Below are 20,694 nucleotides of genomic sequence, written 5' to 3' on the forward strand. Positions count from 1 at the left end.
TCCCCACACTCGTTAGTTTAACGACTTAAAAGCAAATGAATCCAAATCATTTAACTGGCAATAAAATACCTCTATTTATTCTTCTGGGAACCGTACACAGAGAACCACAGTGCACCATAAATTTCACACGTAGGCAGCGATATGTAAACGTAATAAAATGACTTACCAATAGTGCTCGACATTATCCACACATTTAAATAACACATTAATAAATAAAGGTTCTGATGGCAATGCAGTGTGATGGACTTTCTATACAGTACAGTGTGGTGACATCAGTGCAAAAAGTAAAGTGGTGCCGTATGTACACAGGTGAGATGACTAACATTTGCAGGTCAGGATCACTTCCTGTATTTACATGTTATGACCCAATCCCTGCTGCATTGTTACTCTATGACTTCTGAGGTTCCATGGTTTCTGACACATGACAGCTACTCCTAAATCAAACGGCTGCAGATGAGGAGATGAATAATGTTTTTGATTTTTTTTTTTATAACCTGGAGCCAAAACACAATGCTTTGTGGAGCTGCCAAAATGGCATCAAAACTTTCATTTCCACTTCACACAAAAGTCCATTTCCATACTGGTTAACCACAGTCTGTCAGAAATGAAGAGTACTTTGCCTTTGGCTGCACTCTCCTCCAAGAGCCGTGGGTGGCAACTGCAGTTTCTAAAATCTTACATTAGCTATCAGAGGCAGTGCATGTACTCTACAACACCAAGCATTTTAAATAAATGGTTAACTTAGATATCTTCCAGGTAGCCTGTGAGCTAATATGATACCCACACTGAGCAGGGATCAGAACAGTGCATTTTCATGGTTGCTAATCCAAACGTCATGTTCGGACATGATGAGTGCGTGGAGCGTCGGTCCTTCAGGCATGATGAGGAGATAACTGATCAGGTTCAGCTCCCTTTGTTGATTTTTCACCACAGATGTGTTTCCCTGATCTCAGCAATCACCTGGCTGGCTTTCTGCAACGCCTGTGGACAAAAAATAAACAATGAAACGCTTGATAGAGGAACCTCGATTCATCGTGGTGAACTTGACCCTGCAAGGTGGGAGTCTGTTACCTGTAGCATGTCGGCAGCCTCCTTGCGCCGCTGGGCCATGTCCTCCGATTCAGTCAGCAGATCGTTGAGGAGGCCAGATTTATACAGCTGGCCAACGAGCTCGCTCTGGAGGCTGTCCTTCACATGGTTGACCAGGAAGTGCATCACTGCCTTCGGCACACTGCGAGGGAGACAGGAAACAGAGCGAACAGATGGTTGAGAACAAAGAGGTAAGACGGCCTGGTGATTGTGTTGTCCCCAGATGGTGGGGCTCGAGTTTGACCCACCAGGTGGCCGTGCCTTACCAAGTATGGAGCTACTGAAGTGTGAGCTGAGGTAAATAAAATAAATGTGTCCCTACTGAGCTCTAGAGGACAACAATACGGAGAAAATGCACTTTACGAGGATGGAAAAGTGGATCAAGTTAGGTCAACTCACAGGAATTGATTATATTAAAGCAGCTTGTACACGTGGATTCTTTCCAGTGATGGCTGTTAATGGTAATAGGTGTGTTTTGTAATGGTGGGGCTAGGTTTAGGTTTACAACTAATAACATCGTCTCTGTGGCTCCAAGCCTGTTGGTTCCTACTGGCATTAACACAGCAGCTTGGCACTGCACTTTTTAGCAAACATTACTCAGTCAGGAGTAAAGTCTGCTTTTGTTGGGGACTATTTTCAGACAGGGATTAATACACATTTGGTGCTGCAGTGAGTATTTACTGCAGCAGCTTTGTTTTGTTTTGAAAGCCAAACCAAGAAAAACAGCATGATAACAACTGCACAATCAGTTCAGTGAGAAAGGTTTGGGCTGAAATCTACCAGCAGACGTCCATCCAGCTAATTCTCGCCAGATATGAAAACAGAGGCACTGTCATCACAGGGTGAGATTGTTGATGATGAAGTTGCTATCTGTAATGTTATCTGATTTATGATAAAGAAACGTGGGTTAATCATCGGGTTTATCTTCTTTTGGTAGATGATATATTGTCCTAGAAAGAATTGCAATAAACTATATTACTGTCATTTTCAGGCCATTTTATGCCCCAATATAATAATAATAAAACTAGAAAGTCTAAATTAGAGTATCAACATTATCAACAGGTCTAAATGAGCCCTCATTAATATATTTTACCACAAGGTGGCTACTCTGCAGTGGACTCTTTGTGATTACTCTGTACTTCACTTTTGCAGCGTTGGCGGTAAAAGCATACAAACCTGTTCAAACCCTACTGACAACGCCATTTTTCATTCATTCGCGCATGGAGCCAAAAAAGTTCAACTTCCCTGGAAATGAATTTCCCTGATCTTCTACATTGTTGGGCCCATAGAGCAGGAACATTAGAGACTTTTGCCAGCTGAGCTGCTAACTTCCAATTTAGCCCTCTGGTAACTTGAATGGGGATAAAATTATTGCTGTGTGGTTCTTATAGACTTTAAAAATGTTATTGAACCAAATGGAACAAATCCCAATAGTGAAACAAGTCATTGTGTGAGGGTTGTGGCATTAAAAAAAAAATGTATCCACTGATTTACCTTTTCCCACTGTAAGTCTATGGGGAAAAGTCTTTTTGGGACCAATGACATCATATGACAGACACTGAAGTTGTAATTCCACAGTTCAACCACTATGTCAAATAGACTTTAAAGCCCATCTCCATTCCTGGAGCCTGGATTGTATCATACCGTACTCCATCTGGTGGTCTGATGTGGTATTACAAACTCCTTTTCAAACGTTAATGGAATGAATTTGGCTGTCACAATTCCACCACCACGTTTCTTTCTGCTTTGCATCAGGAGGAATAAACTTCATCAGGCTTTGACTACACAGTTGTGTCAATTCATTTTTGGTTTTGGTCTTTTCAATACAAAAAACATTAAAAAAAAATGTAAATAATCACCACACTTCTCCTTCAAAGAGGAGCTAGCTTGCCTACCTGTCTTGGATATTCTTGCGAACGATGAGGAAGTAAGACTTGATGAGGCGTTCGATGACCTCACAGTCCCGCTGCTCTCGTGACGACAGCTTCCTGGCAACTGGCACAGGCTTGAGGAGAAAAGGAGACAATGTTTTTATCAGTAATACACTTTAAAGCAGGGTAATCTTCATACAGTGGCATGCTGATAGGTTCAGTTACCACATCAAGCAGGTTGACGGCTCCTTTAAGGGGGCTTCCAGGTCCTGACCCGGGGGCTTCCTCTCCTTTCTTCAGCATCCCCCTCCAGTTCCCCGTGCCGTCCTGTTCACCCTGCGGCCCTGCTGCTGGGACCTGAGGAGCCAGGAAGACATGAGAAATAAAGATGAAACTGTCATCACACCACCCAGGCCACCACATGATCAGAACAGCACCTTCTCACGCCATTGGGGTTCACAGGGAAAGGAGGGTTAGGGTATGTAGCGTCTTAACCTCGATCGGTTTATATGCAATAGTACAAATAGGCAGGTACACAAAAAGAGATTAGAAGTTAAAGCTAAAGATTCAAAATCGAGCACACTGACACAATCACGTCTTTGTTTTAGAGAGGAAATTGGAAACACCCCCCCACTGCTCTCAGAGAAAGAAAGTGAGCTCAACTATTATTGCAACAGTTACAGACAAAGCTTCATAGCCAGCGCAGGAACACTGAAAACAACACTGAGTCAACAGACATGCTAACGGCTCCATCACACTGTACTTCACAATGATGCTTTGAGCTAAATGCTAACATCAACATGCTTCCATTCTCACAATGACCAATCTAAAATGCTGGTGTAAAGCAGATCAATGTTAAACCTGTTAACCATCCAAGTTTAGCATCATTAGCATTTGCTGATTGGCACTGAACACCAAATACAGCAAATTAATTGCTTTTACTTTTATGGTTGTAGATGACATTTAAAGGGGTAAGTGGTATTTGTCAACCTGGACCCCAACTAATGGGAACAACATTTTTTTGAAATTGACCAGACTCCATTAAAATAAGAAATAATTGTAGCTTATATAGAGCTAGCATATTTTCACAACCACTTGTTGTCTGAATGGAGTTGGTGATTGTTGGAAAAGTAGAAAGACGAACCAAGATGTCTTTTGTGAGTTTTTGTTTTGTTTGTGTGTTTTATGTAAGGTTGGGCAATATGGAGAAAAATCATATATCACGATATGTTTGACTAAATACCATGATACTGATATTGCGACAATATTGTTGGGTTGACCACTGGTATTTACTCTCATATCATGATGTTGATATAGTATCAATATTAGAGGTGAGGGAATAAAAATTTGATACAGCATAGTATCGCAATATTTTTGTGGGGCAATATTGTATCGTTACATGGTGCCAAGTATTGATTTTTTTTTTTAATTATATAAATTATACGTATGACAAATACAAATTAAACATTAGGTAGCCTACTAGAATAATACAATCAATTGCTTTTTCAGTCCATTAGATACATTTTGCTGCAAAAAAAAAAAAAAACGGGCTGAAGTGAGATGAACCGACTGAAAACTTTATCTCATCAGATAAAACAGATGATGACAAAGGTTTCTTTAGAGTCATCATTTACAGTTAAAAAAAAGGGTACTAAATTGTGATATATCGCACTATATTGTATCGCGATACTCAGCATATCGCAACATATTTAAAAAATAATGACTTATTGTGATTTAAGTATCACAATAATATCGGATCGTGGATCCTCTGGTGATTCCCACCCCTCATTGATATATTACCCAGCCCTGGTTTAGTAAGGTGATATAATTATTGTTAATTTAAATGGGATCTGGTGGGTTTGGCGACAGCAATTTCAAGGTTGTTTCTGGTTAAAAAAAAGGATCTGACCCTTTAACAAAAAGGTCTATCCATTTTCATAATGTCGTCAGACATCTAAAATAACAATCTGAGCCTGTCAGTGGCAAAAACAAACACTTTTCGTGGACATAAATTGATGGTGCCAGCTATAGCCCACTTGCTCAACACTGGACCGATTTCAAAAATTCTTGCTCCAATTAGACACAAACACATGGGATGATAAGGTTACTGGGGGTGGGAATCGCCAGAGGATCCACAATACGATATTATCACCATATTTCAGTCACAACAAAATATTGTTGCTGAGTATTGTGATAAAATAAGGAAAACTTTGTCAACATCTGTTTTATCTGATAAGATAAAGTTTTCAGTCTGTTCATCTTTCTTCAGCCATTTTCCTGCAGCAGCAAAATGTATCTAGTGAACTGAAAAAGCTATTGGCTATATTATTCTAGTAGGCTACCAAAAGCTTAAATTGTGTTTGTAGTATCAATAATTTGTATGATAAAAAAATCGATACTTGGCACTGTGTGATGATTCGATATTGCCACACAAAAATATCGGGATACTATGCTGTATCGATTTTTCTCCCACCCCTAAAGGTTACCTTTTGAGGGCTTTCAAAGTTATTAAAATTCATCCTGAGGGGAACAGGAATGGCTGCACCAAATTTTATCGCAATCCATTCAATTGTTTTTGAGATATTTTACAAAAACCACAAATGTCGATGTCATGGTGGTGCTACAGGAAAAGTCTAGGGATCAGCAAAGCAAGAAGGTTTTGTCCAACTTGAGAACACGAATGTGCAAAGATTTATGACGATCCATTTATAGTGATGGTTGTTGAGATATTTCAGTCTGGACCAAAGTGTTGGACGGACCAACTGACCGACATTGTTTGCCTAAAAAACACTCTCCTAAAATATGTGCTTAGAGAACAAACAGGCTGATGCACAGTGGCACAACTTCCAATATCATATTATTTCTATAAGCTAAGTACAGAAAACAGGACAACCAGAGTGTTGCCCTGGTTGGAAAAGGAAAGAGAGGGAGAGGAAGGTATTTTCTGTCAGACAGGTGGACCAAGGTTGGGGACACAGACTCTGCGGGAAACACAACAGTTGTTAGTGCGCACAGGCTGAGGAGGAGCAAAACAAGAGCATGGCATCAGCAGACAAAGATCAGAGTGCATGCCAGCAGCCCATGCTCATTCATCCATCCATCCATCCATCCATCCATCCATCCATCCATCCATCCATCCATCCACCCGTCCATCCATGCCCCACAGCCAGCCCTGCACACAGCCAGCGAGCTGCGTACGTGCCCACCTTGGCACCGTCCATGTCTGCTCCAGACGCAGAAGGCTCGCCAGAAACCCCAGTTGGGCCAGCCGGGCCTTTGCCAACAGACTAGCAGGAATATGAGAGCAGGAATGAAGAGAGAGAGAGAAGAAAAAAAAGCACTGAGAAGAAATGTGGAGAGACGGGGGGAAAAGAGGTTGGCAGCTGAAAGTCATTTGAGGGGAGGAGAGGAGACGTTCTGAGAGGAGATGTGGGATAAAATTCCTCGATGGAAACTATCCGAGGCATTCGGTTCACAGATCCTCATCCTGTAGTGCTATGAGTGATTAACACTGCACAAGTCCCCTTTATACTCAGGACGCTGCACACTGCAACCACATATTACAACAGATGAGCTATTTTATTTTAAAGAAGGCTGTTTCTTTTACCTTGTCCCTGGGTACTGCAGCGGGCAGCTCTCTCATCCTGTTTCTCCTCTGCTCCTACAAACACACAGGAACACATGCTGGTGATGGTTTTGTTAAAAAGACTAAAATTTCAACACATCCTAGAAAAGTACGGAAGATCATTTACTAATAAATTAATAATAAAAAATCTTATTCTACTTCTTAAAGAAATGTACGTCCATTAAAAACACAGTGTTAATTATTTTCTGTGTGTAATATATATAAGTCCACCTGCAACTTTTTTACAGGCTAATGATTTCCTAAATATTAAAAATATAATTACCTTAAATAAAGTTTTTGATTTTTCTATGGAAGCAAAGACTGGCCAAAATAATTTGAATCTTATAAGAAACAGAAATGCGAACTTTAACCACTACTAAAATTTTCTAGCATCTAAAACTTTTACTGTCTAAATTTTTGTGGTTTAAATTCCCCTTTTTGGAAAATTGTATTTAAGATGTTCACATTTAATTACGTGATTTTTTTAATCAAAATATTCAAGTCAGGTAAAAAAAAAAATTTAAAAATCAAAAGGATTAAAATGGTTGCTCAAATTAGATTAAAAAAATAAAAAAAACAAAAATAAATTTTAAAACCAAAATATAAATGAAAAATTCAAATTTGAAAAAATAAATAAATTAAAAATCCCTCACTCACGTTCTTGATTTCTTAACTTTATTCATTTTCTTGATTTGAATTTTTAGATCTGAAAATGACCAAACTTAAGCAACTTGAATACAATGTTTTTAATCCATTTGGCGTTTGATTTTATGAACCACAAAAAACAATAAATAAATCAGGTTTTTTAAATTGTACAACTAAGTTTGAAGAGAGATAATCGAACATCAGATGCAGGTGCGTTGGATGATATCACTCGAGTCTTTGAACAGAAAACCCTGCACACTGCTCTCGCTCTGCTGCACAATTTATTAATAACACTAACGTTTCAGTCCTCCAGGACCTTCATCAATAGTGTTCAACACCATTTTTTACAACACTGAGCTTAAATAGTAACTGCTCCACCCATTTCAAAGGTGTGCACAGGTGTGGGGGAATTGATCAGCTGTGGGTGTGTTTCTCAATAATTGAAAACAGCCTGTGTCCATATGTCACATATCCCACAAATGAAAGAACAAGGAAAAACAAAGGGAAAAAAAGGAAGATTATTTACAAAAAATGTTGAACTTGTGAATGAAAATCATTCGACATGTTCAACATACATTCTTATGCCCTGTATTATTAATTGGAATATAATAAACTGTATATAACAGTGTTAAACACTATTGACAAAGGTCCTGGAAGACTGAAACATTAGTGTTACTAATAAATTGTGAAGCTGAGCAAGAGCAGTGTGCAAAACTGTACAGCTTTAAATTATGTACAGAGGAGGAAAATTAACCTACATTAATTTAAAATAACATTTTTCAAGGTTAAATATTTCATTGCTTTAATTTCAGATGTGTTTAAAATTCAATGTGAGCAGTTAAATTTTAAGATTCAGCTGCTTATTAGATTAAAAATATTTCAGCTTCTGTTTGCTTCTGTTCATTCAGATTAAATGGCATTTAATACTTTTGATATATAAAAAATACTGACAAATAATCCCCATCTTACAAATAAGCAGCACCAGGTTTGCATCTCTTTTCTCTTTACTCTGCCAGAGGAAAAAAGAGTGTATTTCATGGTGTTTTGTTGAGTACCTCGATGTTGTTATTCATGACCCCACAGGCATCTGCAAAGTCTGGATGTTTGGTGTTGATGTAGGCCAGCTCTATCGCAACCAAGTTATGGACCTATGACAGGAGCAGAGGACGACTGCAGTTACAAAACATGTCCCAGAATAGTCGATTATTCGATCTGAGGAGCCTAATCTGACCGCCAATCTAACGATCAAACAGCAAATGTGGTTATGGAACAAAGGATCCTTCCACTCGGGCTGTACGAGGGTGCTGAAAGTCTGATTTTACATTGCTTTTACAATTTTAATTGCTTGGGTTCTCCCAAGACATCATTATTTACAGCCTATTTCGGTACACATTTATTCATCAGAGCACTTATTAAGAACATGGTGCTGGCAGGGTGTTAAATATTTTTTTCACTTATGAACGGTTCTGTCAGAATCAGCAGTGGAAGGCGCAGAGAAACAGCTGTTTGCAGCTTGAAGCTCTCTCTGTCTGTCTCTCTGAGAAAGGCAAACGTTCTGTTCAGAACTACAGAAAGTAACCAGGAACCGAAATAAATAACGTGGTCTGTCACAAATGAGAGTATGGATCAATTAGACGATGTACATTATTAGTCAGGGACGCCTCTAGTTCTGATTCAGCTTCTCATTAAACACTTCATTCTGAGAGATCATGACTGCAGGTGATTAAAGCACCAATGCAAAGTGAGGTAAATGTGACGGTACCATCTCATTGGTGATGGGCAGCCTCTTCCTAAGGAGGGAGGTGACCACTTCCACAATGGCCTCGTGCAGCTTCGGGAATCTCTGCAGCTCCTGCAGGACAAAACATTATGAATATGAATGCAGGTGTGTGTGCGTGTGTGTGAGGTAAAGATCAATACCTGTGAAGCAGTGAGCTCAGCAGCTTACCTGTGTGCTGTAGTTGCTGCAGTGCTGGATGATCCTCTGCATCTCCTCGTGGACCAGCTCCACGCAGCGCAGACTGGGCTCCTCCAGGCGCTTCACCTGCTTCTTCACCAGCAGCTCAAAGGAAACCTCGGGCACGAACAGGGACGGACGCGGGCCCTGACGTACACAGAGGAGGGAGCTGCAGGTTAGTCGTTATTACCCAGAGGAAAGTGTGTTAAGTGAGGAACAGAAGCGACAGAATACAAAGGAAGTTGTGCCTGTGTTGTTTGCTCGCTGAGTAATAACAGCAGAATCTTCAGCGGCCCTAATGATGTCACATTAATGGGATAATGCAGCAGCACTCACTGTGGCGTTCCTGATGGCTGTTAGGATGTCTATGGTGCTGAGTCCTCCCAGAGGATCCACAGACTCCAACGTTCTGCCAAAAGTCTCGTGGAATATGTAACAAATTCTGGCTCCACCGCACCTGAAAAACAGCAGCGGGGGGATATTAGCTGTGATGTGAACCCTGTGGCCTCCTCTCCTGTCAGCTCTTCCTTCACAGAGGCTGTGCGTGCCTCAACTTACAAGTTGTATCATATTAAATGATGAAACCAATGCAGTTGTTTTGCTCATTTTTAACTGGGCTGGAACAACAGCATCACCCTGTGGCTGAGGCGAGGAGAGGCAGCCGTACTCACAGCTCTGCCGTCTCGATGTATTTGGCCGTGCCCTCGATGGTGTTGCAGTACTCTGTGGCGAACTTGGTGATGAGCTGAAGCAGGGTGGCACTTTGGTCTTCCACGGGCTCGCCGTAGCTGCTGAGCAGGGACTGGTACTGGGCTGCCAGGACGTTGATCCGTGTCTTGAGCTCAGGGAGGCAGTCTCGGATGTGATGCATCAGTAACCTGACATTAAGAGGGTTCAGGTTTTGTGCAGATATGTCCAATTATATTCACAGCTGTGGTTTGGCAATGAAAGACAGTTTGTCTGATAATACTGATGCTGACATTACTTAAAGGGATAGTTTGTATTTTAAGAGGTAGTGTTGTATCAAGTCCTTGTTCATAGTCAGTGTATTACATACAGTAGATGTCAGTCAGCATGCCCCCAGTTTGGAGAAGCAGGCTGGAGCACTGCCACAGAAGCTAAGTAACGTACTGCTGTGGACACACTCAACACACACACTCACATACCTCTCACAGACCCACCTTCCTCAGTCTGCAGGTGCGGCATTTTAGAGCCCAGTAGCGTCTTACAGAGGGCAGCAGAGTGAACAGGTGGTGAAAGGGGTGAGAGCTGTCTTTAACAATCCTGCAGGCTCTGCTGTGACAGTGAAACCTGTAGATGTCTTCTAGGGCGGACAGGGGGAGTCCAATAATTTTTTTTGCTGTGTTGACCACCCTCTGGAGAGCTGCCCTGTCTGCCGCCGAACAGTTCCTATACCAGGCCATAATATGTTCTAACACTGAACAGTGGTAGAATGACTTAAGTAATTTTGCCGAGAGGTTGGGCCTCCTCAGCATCCTGAGGAAGTGTAGTATGATATAATATAGTTTAAGGGTTAGTTTGGACATAATATGCCAAACAAACTAATGCCGGGTACGCACCACGTTCTAAAAATCATCTTGCTCAATGTTCCTGTAGTGTGAGGAACATTAATAGTGTCCTTTATATGCACCAATCATCTCTGAAATCCATCCTGGCTGCACCCATTTCACATCGCAAATATTAAATCAGTTCAATGCTCCGATATCCTGTTGTGAGCGGGGAACCCAAGGATCGCCAGCTGTCCTGAGGGTCTCGAAGAGTTTTGATGCAATATCAAAGGGGATTCAACTCACCTCCAGCTCGCGCTGATTTTTTGCTGATATCCGATATGCAACAACACTTTCTCCATATATCTTTCCTTTTTCTTTGTAAATTTTCTGTAAAAAAGTAGAGCAGTAACTAACAGCTAGTTCTTCCTCCCTATCATCCGCCATCCTTGTTTACTCCAAAATCATGTTTGGTTGCAAGGGACTTGTGAGATTTCTGGTTTTGAGAGTTGGGATTCTGACTGTTTGTGAATGGAATCTGTGTGTGTGCTGTTTTGGCCAGATCATTCCTCTCCACCTACTATTGGTACATAATTGTTAAATCTATCATAACCTGGGGGCATCGGTGCACGCTGTGACGCAGCGTCCCTGGTTCGAGTCCAGCTTGTGGCCCTTCGCTGCATGTCATCCCCTCTCTCCCCCCTTCACACCTGGCTGTCCTGTCCATTAAAGGCAAAATGCCTACAGCATACACATAACCTGATATTGATTTTTCTTAGGGTAGCTAAAATATATTTTGTTGCTGCCCCCGTCCACAGCAGTACATTGCTTTACTTCTGTGGCAGTACTCCTGCCTGCTTCTCCAAACTGGGGGCGTGCCTGCTGACATCTACTTCAAAAAATCAAAACTATCCCTTTAATATGTCCTCATAAAATGTTACATCCACACCTTAATATCTGTGTCGTATTTTATTCTTTGTACACATGCACACGTGTGTAATGATAATGTTTCTAATCAGGTTTACCTGTTGAGGGTTCTGGCCAGGTATTTGGTTCCATTTCTGTTGGCGAGAGACGGATATTTCTTCTGCAGGAAAGCATGTTCGTCTCGAATAGCATCAGCCACTGACTTTTTATTGTTGATGTCCAGCTGGCTCCTAAATATTTAAATACAATCATACACCAGCAATTAGTCCTAAGCAATAAAGGGAATTAAAAATGGATGACAGGATATACAGAAGTCAAATTCATATGTATTAAAATGTCATATCTTATGCTAACTAATGCACTGTATCATGATACTCTATTTGTTTTTATGCATACAGTAGTTACTAACGTTCACTAAACTGAATTTAATGATAATGAAATTAAAGCAGGTAGTTTTCATCATGTTTTATAATGTTACAGCATCTCACAATGTATTCCTTTATCACTGTAATCACAGACATCAGATATCCATATACCAGCATTAAATATGTATTAAAGTACACTCAACTCTATCTGTCATTACACACTTATCTCTATTATGAGTGATGGATTATTTTATAGTGTATTCAGAACAGTAAATGTAGTCTCACAGACCTGTTGACGACTCCAATGAGGCCCAGCTTGACAGGAATGACTCGGCCCATCAGGACGTCCATAGCGTCGGTGCCGGCGTCCATCAGGTCCAGTTTGGTCACCACAGCCAGCGTCCTCCTGCCTGGTGAGTCACGTTCGTTCACAAACACATTCACATTCTTTAAGTGTTTCTGTCACAATTAATGATGAAATGTCAGCTAATTAAAGGTTCATGTACATTTTTTAAATGAGGTTGTGATAATGGTTTTGGGTTATGCTTTCCTTTCAGGAAAAATTCTTTATTTAGAGGACAGATTAGAACAGTTCACTAACAACGAGGCAATAGCCTGTTGCAGTCACAGTCAGCATTACAAGACTGAAACTAATAAAATGCATGTCTTGAAACTCTTCCCTTATCATTAGCCTTTAAAAAAACAAGATGCATCCTATACAATTTTCAATAACTACACATATACAGATGTACAAGGACATGTCCGGAGACAATCCAGCAGTTATCTAAGGTTAAAAAAAGGGTTAGAAGATCAAGCAATCTTTCCCTAAAAGGTCTAGTGAGTAGGATTTAGTGGCATCTAGCAGTGACGTAGCAGAACCAAAACTTTGAGAACTATGATGATCGATGCAAAAACACAAAAACGCAATGGCCCCATCTAGAGACAGTGTGTGATTTGTCCATTCCGGGCTACTGTAGAGCAATGTGGTGGACTTTGTGGAAGAGAATGCACTCCCTATGTAGATAAAAAAACAGCTCATTCTAATGCAAGGTGATTATAAACTAATGAAAACAGACATAAACACAACAAAATCTGGCAAGATGATCTTTAGAACCATAAACAAAAATCAGGGCTTTGCTGATGCTGGGAAGATGGAATCAGTCCCAGCGTCGGCCTGATTCTCGTGGAATTTGTGACCACCTTTGGGCAGTAAACTGTATGTCTGATTACTTAAGAGTGCCAAGCGTGCCATATAAAGTGTGACTGTTGTACATAAGAAACTCATTTTGACCATAACTTAGCAAATATGTTGCAGTACCTGAATTATTTTTTCAAGTAGACATCAGAACACCAAATTAATATTTGTTGAAGTGCCCTGAGTGAAAGCCAACTTTTCCTCAAATAAAAGTGCAGAAATGGAAAGGTATTTTCACATTAAAATATGCCCTCCAATGTTTTGTGCAACTGACTAGAAATATCGTATTACTGGACATTCCCAAAATATATGTCAGGGATGGCATCCTGGCTCCCACACGGCACTTTGAATCCTCCTCCTTTCTGCTTTGGGGTAATGAAAACAATAAAAAAAATGTAATTAAACATACCCATCCAAATTCTTTCCATGTTTGCAAGATGATGCACCTCTACTGAAAACCTCAACGTTGCCTTCGTTGTCCTCGTTTTTTTTTTTTTTCATGAAGCCCTGACACAGCCTGATATAAAATCTCAGTTCAACTCTGACGAATAGTCTCCTCACACTTGTCTCAGCGCCGAGTCATCCATTTAAAGTCCATTTAAAGTTTCTCTTACCGTCAGGGTCAACCTCCCGGGCCAACTTGAGGGCCTCCGAGGTGGCCATGTCTGTGTTCGCCGCGGTGACAGCCAGGATGATGCAGTTGGGGTTGGAGATGTGCTTCAGGATTAGATCCTTTATCTGAACCTCGATGTCCTTAGGCTGATCACCCACAGGCACCTGGAGGGGACAATACCAATTAAAAGAAAAGACAAAGTAGATCTCAGTTTGATTTATTTTAAACTACAGCGAGGGGATTTCTCAAATTAACACATGTTCGACCACAGGCGAGGAACTAATGAGGCCCGAATCAAATCCTGCGTACACTTGGGCTTTGACAGCACACGGTTTAGCAGCGTCAAGACTGAGGTACGAATTCCCTGCAGTCTGCGGATATCAAACACACAAAAGCATCAACCAGATGGGGAAATGAACACCAATGACCACTCATATCTTTTTTTATTTACTCTTAAAACAGGAGGTGTTGTATAACAGATTTCCCCGGGGGTACGAGATGATCACAGCCTCATCTCGAGCAGTGGCAAGTATAGCATGAATTACCTTGGTGATTCCAGGCAGATCCACCAGCGTGAGGTTGACAACGTGAGGAGAAAATATCTTCAGATGAATGGGATCATCGCTGATCCCCTGCAGAGGGACAAGACAAGAACAGACGTGATGTATTAAACAGCTCAGCACTCTTCCAAAGAACATGTTCGAATTATGTCTAAAGAAATGCTTTTTGGCAGAATAGAAATCTTTTTTTCATTCTGGCTGTCAGTTCTGATGATGATAACATTATAAGTACTATTTCATCTCTCGTGGTGCCGTTTCTGACACTGCTGGGTGTCCACTTTAGCCCCTGTTACGAACTAGCGTTACATTTAAGCCACAGAGCTGAGCATGCTGTCCTCTTAAAAATAAATACCCAGCAATCTTTGAAAAACCCAGACAGTCTGTCCTGTATATTAAAGGTAAAACATAAAATAAATCTTTAAAAAAAAAAAAGAAAGGTATTTTTTGGCGCTGTGTCTGTGATTTCTATAGCTTCCTCTTGGATGTGTGCTGCTTATGGTCTGGCACCTGTCCCAATCTCACCTGCGCACTGAGACCAGGGACATCACCATCACAGCAAAGTAAGAGGAAAATACAGGCAGAGGGCAGAGTCTCTGCAGATAAGAACACTGCATGCTTCTTAGTGCGTCTACACACTCCTTTTAGGAAACTCCTGCACAGTATATCCTTAAGAATCATTTTTATCATGCAGTGAGTATAGAGAAGATTTTTGTATGGTCAGAGGAGTCTTTGAGAATTCTGAAAATACCTTCAATAGAGCCCTAACTTTTGTTGAACGACCTTCTGGGTTTTCCAAAGATTGATTTTTTTTTTTAGAGAAATGGATGCTTAGCTTCATGACTCAACTGTAACTCCACTGCATAAAAAGCCCAAAGTGTGTGGATAGCTGTCTGATATGGGTTGCCTAGCGCAGCTAAGAGAGGTCAGGAGCCTTCTGGGAATGTTGCAACCTCCAGATAAGAAGCTAACATAGTGGGAGTATCACCGCTCTGTATCTCTGGCTTGGGGAAGTGGTCAGCGTTAGCTTATACTTGAGGAGGTATTGCTGTCTGAGAGTACTGCAGCTCCCTTTGGGGGTAACACTACTTTTGACAGAGCAGTTCTAATGGAGCAGCAAAAAAAGTGCCCAGTGACCAGGTTTGTGCTTGTTAAGCTGGGTCCCTGAGAGACAGCTGAGATGGGGGCTGAAACTCTTGCTAGTGGTGAGAAGAGGTTTTCAGTGTAAGCTTGAAGGTTCTTAAAAACAATGTATAGACTCATACAGCAGTAATCCCTTTCAATCATCACTTATGACACACTAGAAGTTTGTGGTGGTGTATTTACTTGCAGACACTCTGTCCTCAGACCATAGGTACGGTCAGGACTTAATAAAAAGGTAGCAATCTGATAGTAGTTGCATAATCAAATCTGGACACTGGACGCTGAAGCCTATCCCAGCTGACACTGGGTGAGAGGCAGGGTACACCCTGGACAGGTCACCAGACTATCACAGGGCTGACACATAGAGACAGACAACCATTCACGCTCACATTCACACCTACGGACAATTTAGAGTCAACAATTAACCTGCATGTCTTTGGACTGTTGGAGGAAGCCGAAGAAAACCCACACTGACACTGGGAGAACATGTAAACTCCACACAGAAGGGCTCCCCCAACCGGGTTTGAACCAGGAACCTCTTGCTGGTCCCACCTGACCCTAACGACTCACATGGTGGCCAGGTGCGTCAACGACTCACATTGTGACCTTAACGACTCTGAAACTAAGAGCTCACGTGACCCCTACAACTCTGCAATGGTTCCCACCCACACAGGGTTTATAGCCTGCAACTTTGTACCAGTCATTTAGGACTGAAGAAGCTTCTTGGATGAGAGGCGAAACATCTTCAAGAAACGCAAGCAAGTCCAGTTGCCTACGATATAGCACTTACGATCACCATGACCTGGATGACTGAGAATCTTCACCGACAACTCAAGTAAAGTTTTACAAGTATAAAACCTCCATGGATCAAAAATTCTTAACAGAAAAGGTCATAATTGACCTTGTTTGCAGTTTGAGGTGTCTTGTCAACACTTTTACAGATGTCTCATTTACAATGGAGGTCTAGGGGGAAAATGCTTTTTGGGCCGCAGGGGATTTTTCTGTTGCAATACCAAAAGGGCCACTGGGAAAAATTGGAAGCATGGCTGAGCTGTGTTTCTGGGGGCCTGGGTAGGACCAACACACAAGTAGGAAGATGCTAAAATCGTGGACACAGTGCCAACAAAAAGCTAATATAGTGAAGCAACCGGCAAGCAACACAGCTTGTTTCAAAATAAGAATGAATCTGGGGTTGGCTTTCACTTTGACTGGCAAGCACTGAAGGAAAGGATGAAGAGCGACATGCAGTTCGCCTGTTTTCATTTGGACAGGTAAGTGCAGGTGGTTAGCTTAGTTAGCCTGCTAAAGTATCGGCATTTTCCACTACAACAAATTCCTACAATAGCAGCTTGCCATGTACCTTCAGGCAGCGTAGGGAGGAGGGGTTTAAGTTTGAATTTTATAGTATAGCTTTAATTTATAGGGGAAGGGTCTCTGTAATTACTAACACTTCTGATGAGGTGTACCAGAGAACCATGGTAAAGTAAATAACCCAAAGTTTTACAAAGCTAACTAAGAACAAGTCTTTTCTCTATTTGCCCTCCTTTCAGCTTTCTAGAAGCATCTCCAAACCCTTCGGGCCACCGTAGCCCAGAGCAACATGCCAAAAAATGCTGGTGCGATTTTCCACCGTGGTCGTAACTTTGATAAACATACTGTATAAGCCTCCTCAGCTCGGGGCGAAATCCAAAGTCAAGCCTTAACTCACATTCTCAGATTTGGGGAGGGGAAAAAAGTTATGTATGCTTTGATCTCATTGTGTCTGGATCATTTTAATTCTCTGTACACATTATGTGTTCGTCACTAATCCTTGGTTCGCCTGCAGCTAGCCCAGAATGTGCACCTAGTTTTAACAGGCAAAAGAAAGAAGGAACACATTTCTCATGTATAAACCTCCCATAGTTTGCAGCAACAGTAGTTAGGATGAGTCTGCCTTAAAGTTTTGTTGTTTATTTACACTGAACAAAAGTTTAACACAACACTTTTGTTTTTGCTCCCATTTTTCAAAGGTTTCAGTTAAAGATATGACTCTTTCATGCACACAAGAGACTGCTTTTTTCAAATTTTGCTCACAAGTTTGTTCAAATCCTTTTTAGTGAGTACTTCTTTTTTTCCAAGATAATCCATCCACCTGACTGCAGAAATGTCCACCAGAGCTGTTGCCCATGAACTGAATGTTCATTTACTACCATAAGCTGTCTCAGTACATCCATCTGCCCTCACAACTGCAGACCACGTGTAAACACACCAGCTCAGGACTTTCACATTCAGCATCTTTGCCTGCAAGATCATCAGAATATCTGCACAAACTGTCAGCTCATATGCATTCTCATCGTCCTCCCCAGGGTCTTGACCTGACCTGACTATGGTTTGTCATCTTAACCAGCTTGCAGAGGCAACTGCTCACCTTAGATGGTGTTATGGTATGGGCTGGTATAAGCTAAAGACAATAAGCACAGGTGCTTTTTATTGATGGCAATCTGAAAGGACACAGATACTGTGGCGAGTTCCTGATGCTCACTGAAGTACCATTCATCCACTGCCATAATCTCATGTTGCAGCATGATAATGCACGGCCCCATTTTGCAAGGATCTGTACATAATTCCTGGAAGCTGAAAATATCACAGTTCTTTGATGGCCTGCATGATCACCAGATATGTCCCTACTGAGCATGTTTGGGATGCTCTAGATTCACGTGTGCGACATTGAGTTCCAATTCCTGCCAATACGCATCATCTTCTCACCGCCTTTAAAGAGAAGAGGGCTAACATTCCACATGCTCCAATCAACAACCTGATGAACTCTATGTGAAGGAGATGTGTCACACTGCTTGAGACAAATGGTGGCACACCAGATACTGTCTGATCTTTGAGGTATCTGTGACCAAAATAGTACATTTCTGTATTGTTGCACATTTAAGAGTGGTTTTTTATTGTGACCATCCCAAGGCACACCTGTGTGGTAAAGATGCTGTTTAATCAGCATCTTGATATGCCACACCTGTCAGGTGGACGGATTATCTTGGAAAAAGAGAAGTGCTCACTAACATGGATTTTAACAAATTTGTGACCAAAATTTGAGAGAAAGATGTCTTTTGTGTGCATAAAAAAGTTTTAGATCTTTAACTTAAACCTGTGAAAAAGCAAAACTAAAGTGTTTCCATTTGTGTTCACTGTGGATACATGGTTTTGAATATGTTCTTGTTATTTGAGGTTTTCTATTACTTCCACACCCCGTTCTAGTCAACAAACCAAATGCTTCTGTCTCTTCCACGCACCTAAAACATTGTCTGTGCTGTGCACAAGGTCCGTGACGATTAATGTATTTTTTTCCCTATGTTTTGTCTTAAACATAACTAATGTCATTCTATATGTCATTACCTGACTTCGCTCTGCATCTCTTAATGAGCATTAAAGCCAACTGAATTTAACACTGGACATGATTTATCAAAGATCTGATGCCCATCAGTAGCGCTACCTGCGGTTTAGTTCCAAACATTTTTGAGTTCCTAATTTAACAGCATAGATGTAAACCCCTCCACCCTACATCCATGTCTCACCTTATTATTCCCCGATATACGCTCCGTTTCATTTTCGATTTCTTGCCTGATTTCTTCAAAGTCTGTGAAGATCTGCAGAAAGAAAAAAAAATTTAATATAAAGACAAGCAAAGGTCCAGAGAACAAATAAAATATTTTGTATCACAAACTTCAAACCTGATTTTTTGTGTGCAGAAACTTGCCCCACTCTTCACCTTCTCTACCTGAGAAACATAATAAAACAGTTTGGGTTACAGTTGTGGCATAGCACCCTCAAAGACGCAAAACACAAGTTTTCACTATTACAACCTCAACTACTGAGGCTAAGGAAACACGGCTAACAGGAGCATCGACGCCTGACGACAGTTATTGGTGTGGTGAACGAGGTAGCTGGAATTACAGTACAGGTGTGGCTTTGAGGAGGAGAGGACACAACTAAGAAGCTAATCCAAGTAACTGAATGTGAAGACACCTGAACAATGCACCTGTGAGAAGGCACAGTGCCTTTTCACTCCCTGGCATCTGCAAATGATTGGAAACACAGTGACAGAGACAGAAATTTAAAACTGGAGGTGTCTACTGAGCACCAGCAAAATATGACTTCATACACTGGACACATAAAACTATAGGCCTGTCCTAAAAAAAAAAAAAAAAAGGTGATTTCAATGCAAGAACACAGACACAACATACAAATGATTGAGGCAAAATCCAAAGATTAGAGTGGGAAAATTATTGAGGCTCTTGGTCTGAGACACAGCTGACATCTGAGGGATTTCGGTGCTTACCACCATCATCATTTTTCCTTGCATCTCCAGGATCTACATGGACCAACTGAAGGATGAGAGGTCGCCTGGTTACGATACCAGTCCCACGGGGCAGCAGGTCCCTGCCCACCAGGGCCTCCAGCACTGAGCTCTTCCCACTGCTCTGGAGACACAAAACACAGACAGAGACATGAGTTAGATGATGGATTAACCATCTACTTTCTGATGTGACACACCAGGTCCAGCACAGCCTTGATCTGGCACCTTACTGGATCAGGGCTACAGCCAACAGAGCTAATGGCACCTGTCTTTGCCTCGAGCACTGACCTGGTTTTGGCTAACAGACGTGAATGTGTGGATGAGGATCTTAAAATAGCACTGATTGAAGATGGTCAAAATAGATTTGACTGCCACAGCCAGTGCAGACCTTGGAAATGAGGTTTGAAGCAGTCCAGCTCAACCAGCAGTGTGTTTTAGCAGAGCTACCTCAATGTAGCCTCAATTTATTTTATTATCTGGATATGTATTACTCTACATATTGCGACATTTCTTCTGTCAATGCTATCTTTAACTGTGCATGCATTGCGGTAAAGCGCGGTTATCTAGCTAGCTTGACAGCCCAAATGCACCGGGAGCATTTTACCTGAGTCCCCACCACCGCTATCTGCGGCAGCTGAATGATATCCGCTCCCACTGTGTTGAAGACATCTTGGAGCTTGTTAATGACGGGGATAAGAGCCTCCATGCTCGCCGGTTACAAATAAAATTAATAAACCGAGCTAATTTCGTGATGGGGCCAAAGTCATTCAATGTCCCACCGACACCACCATTGCAACAACACCCACTGGCTGAACGGTAGGTTTCGTGTTGTGCTGGGAATTGTAGTCTTCCTATAG

General features: G+C 41.5%; 1 protein-coding gene across 2 annotated transcripts; it reads right to left on the reverse strand.

Moving 5' to 3' along the window:
- Positions 1-49: 49 nt before the first annotated feature.
- LOC126384971 (dynamin-1-like protein) lies at positions 50-20,664 on the reverse strand. 2 transcript variants are annotated; one of them, XM_050036441.1, is made up of 19 exons: positions 20,442-20,664; positions 19,820-19,961; positions 19,212-19,258; positions 19,056-19,127; positions 14,341-14,427; positions 13,797-13,959; positions 12,277-12,397; positions 11,721-11,852; positions 9,859-10,065; positions 9,524-9,644; positions 9,179-9,334; positions 8,993-9,082; positions 8,286-8,378; positions 6,568-6,621; positions 6,167-6,247; positions 3,186-3,317; positions 2,985-3,094; positions 1,072-1,231; positions 50-981 (listed from the first exon to the last, which is right to left on the reverse strand). In XM_050036441.1, exons 1-19 carry the CDS (start codon positions 20,541-20,543, stop codon positions 925-927), a joined length of 2,127 nt encoding a protein of 708 aa, XP_049892398.1. In that variant the 5' UTR covers positions 20,544-20,664; the 3' UTR covers positions 50-924. The 2 variants fall into 2 exon arrangements, with proteins under 2 accessions (XP_049892398.1, XP_049892399.1); XM_050036442.1 differs by lacking the exon at positions 6,167-6,247.
- Between the last annotated feature and the right edge of the window lie 30 nt (positions 20,665-20,694).

Source organism: Epinephelus moara, chromosome 23 (assembly GCF_006386435.1).
Source record: "Epinephelus moara isolate mb chromosome 23, YSFRI_EMoa_1.0, whole genome shotgun sequence".
Classification (NCBI taxonomy): Eukaryota; Metazoa; Chordata; class Actinopteri; order Perciformes; family Serranidae; genus Epinephelus; species Epinephelus moara.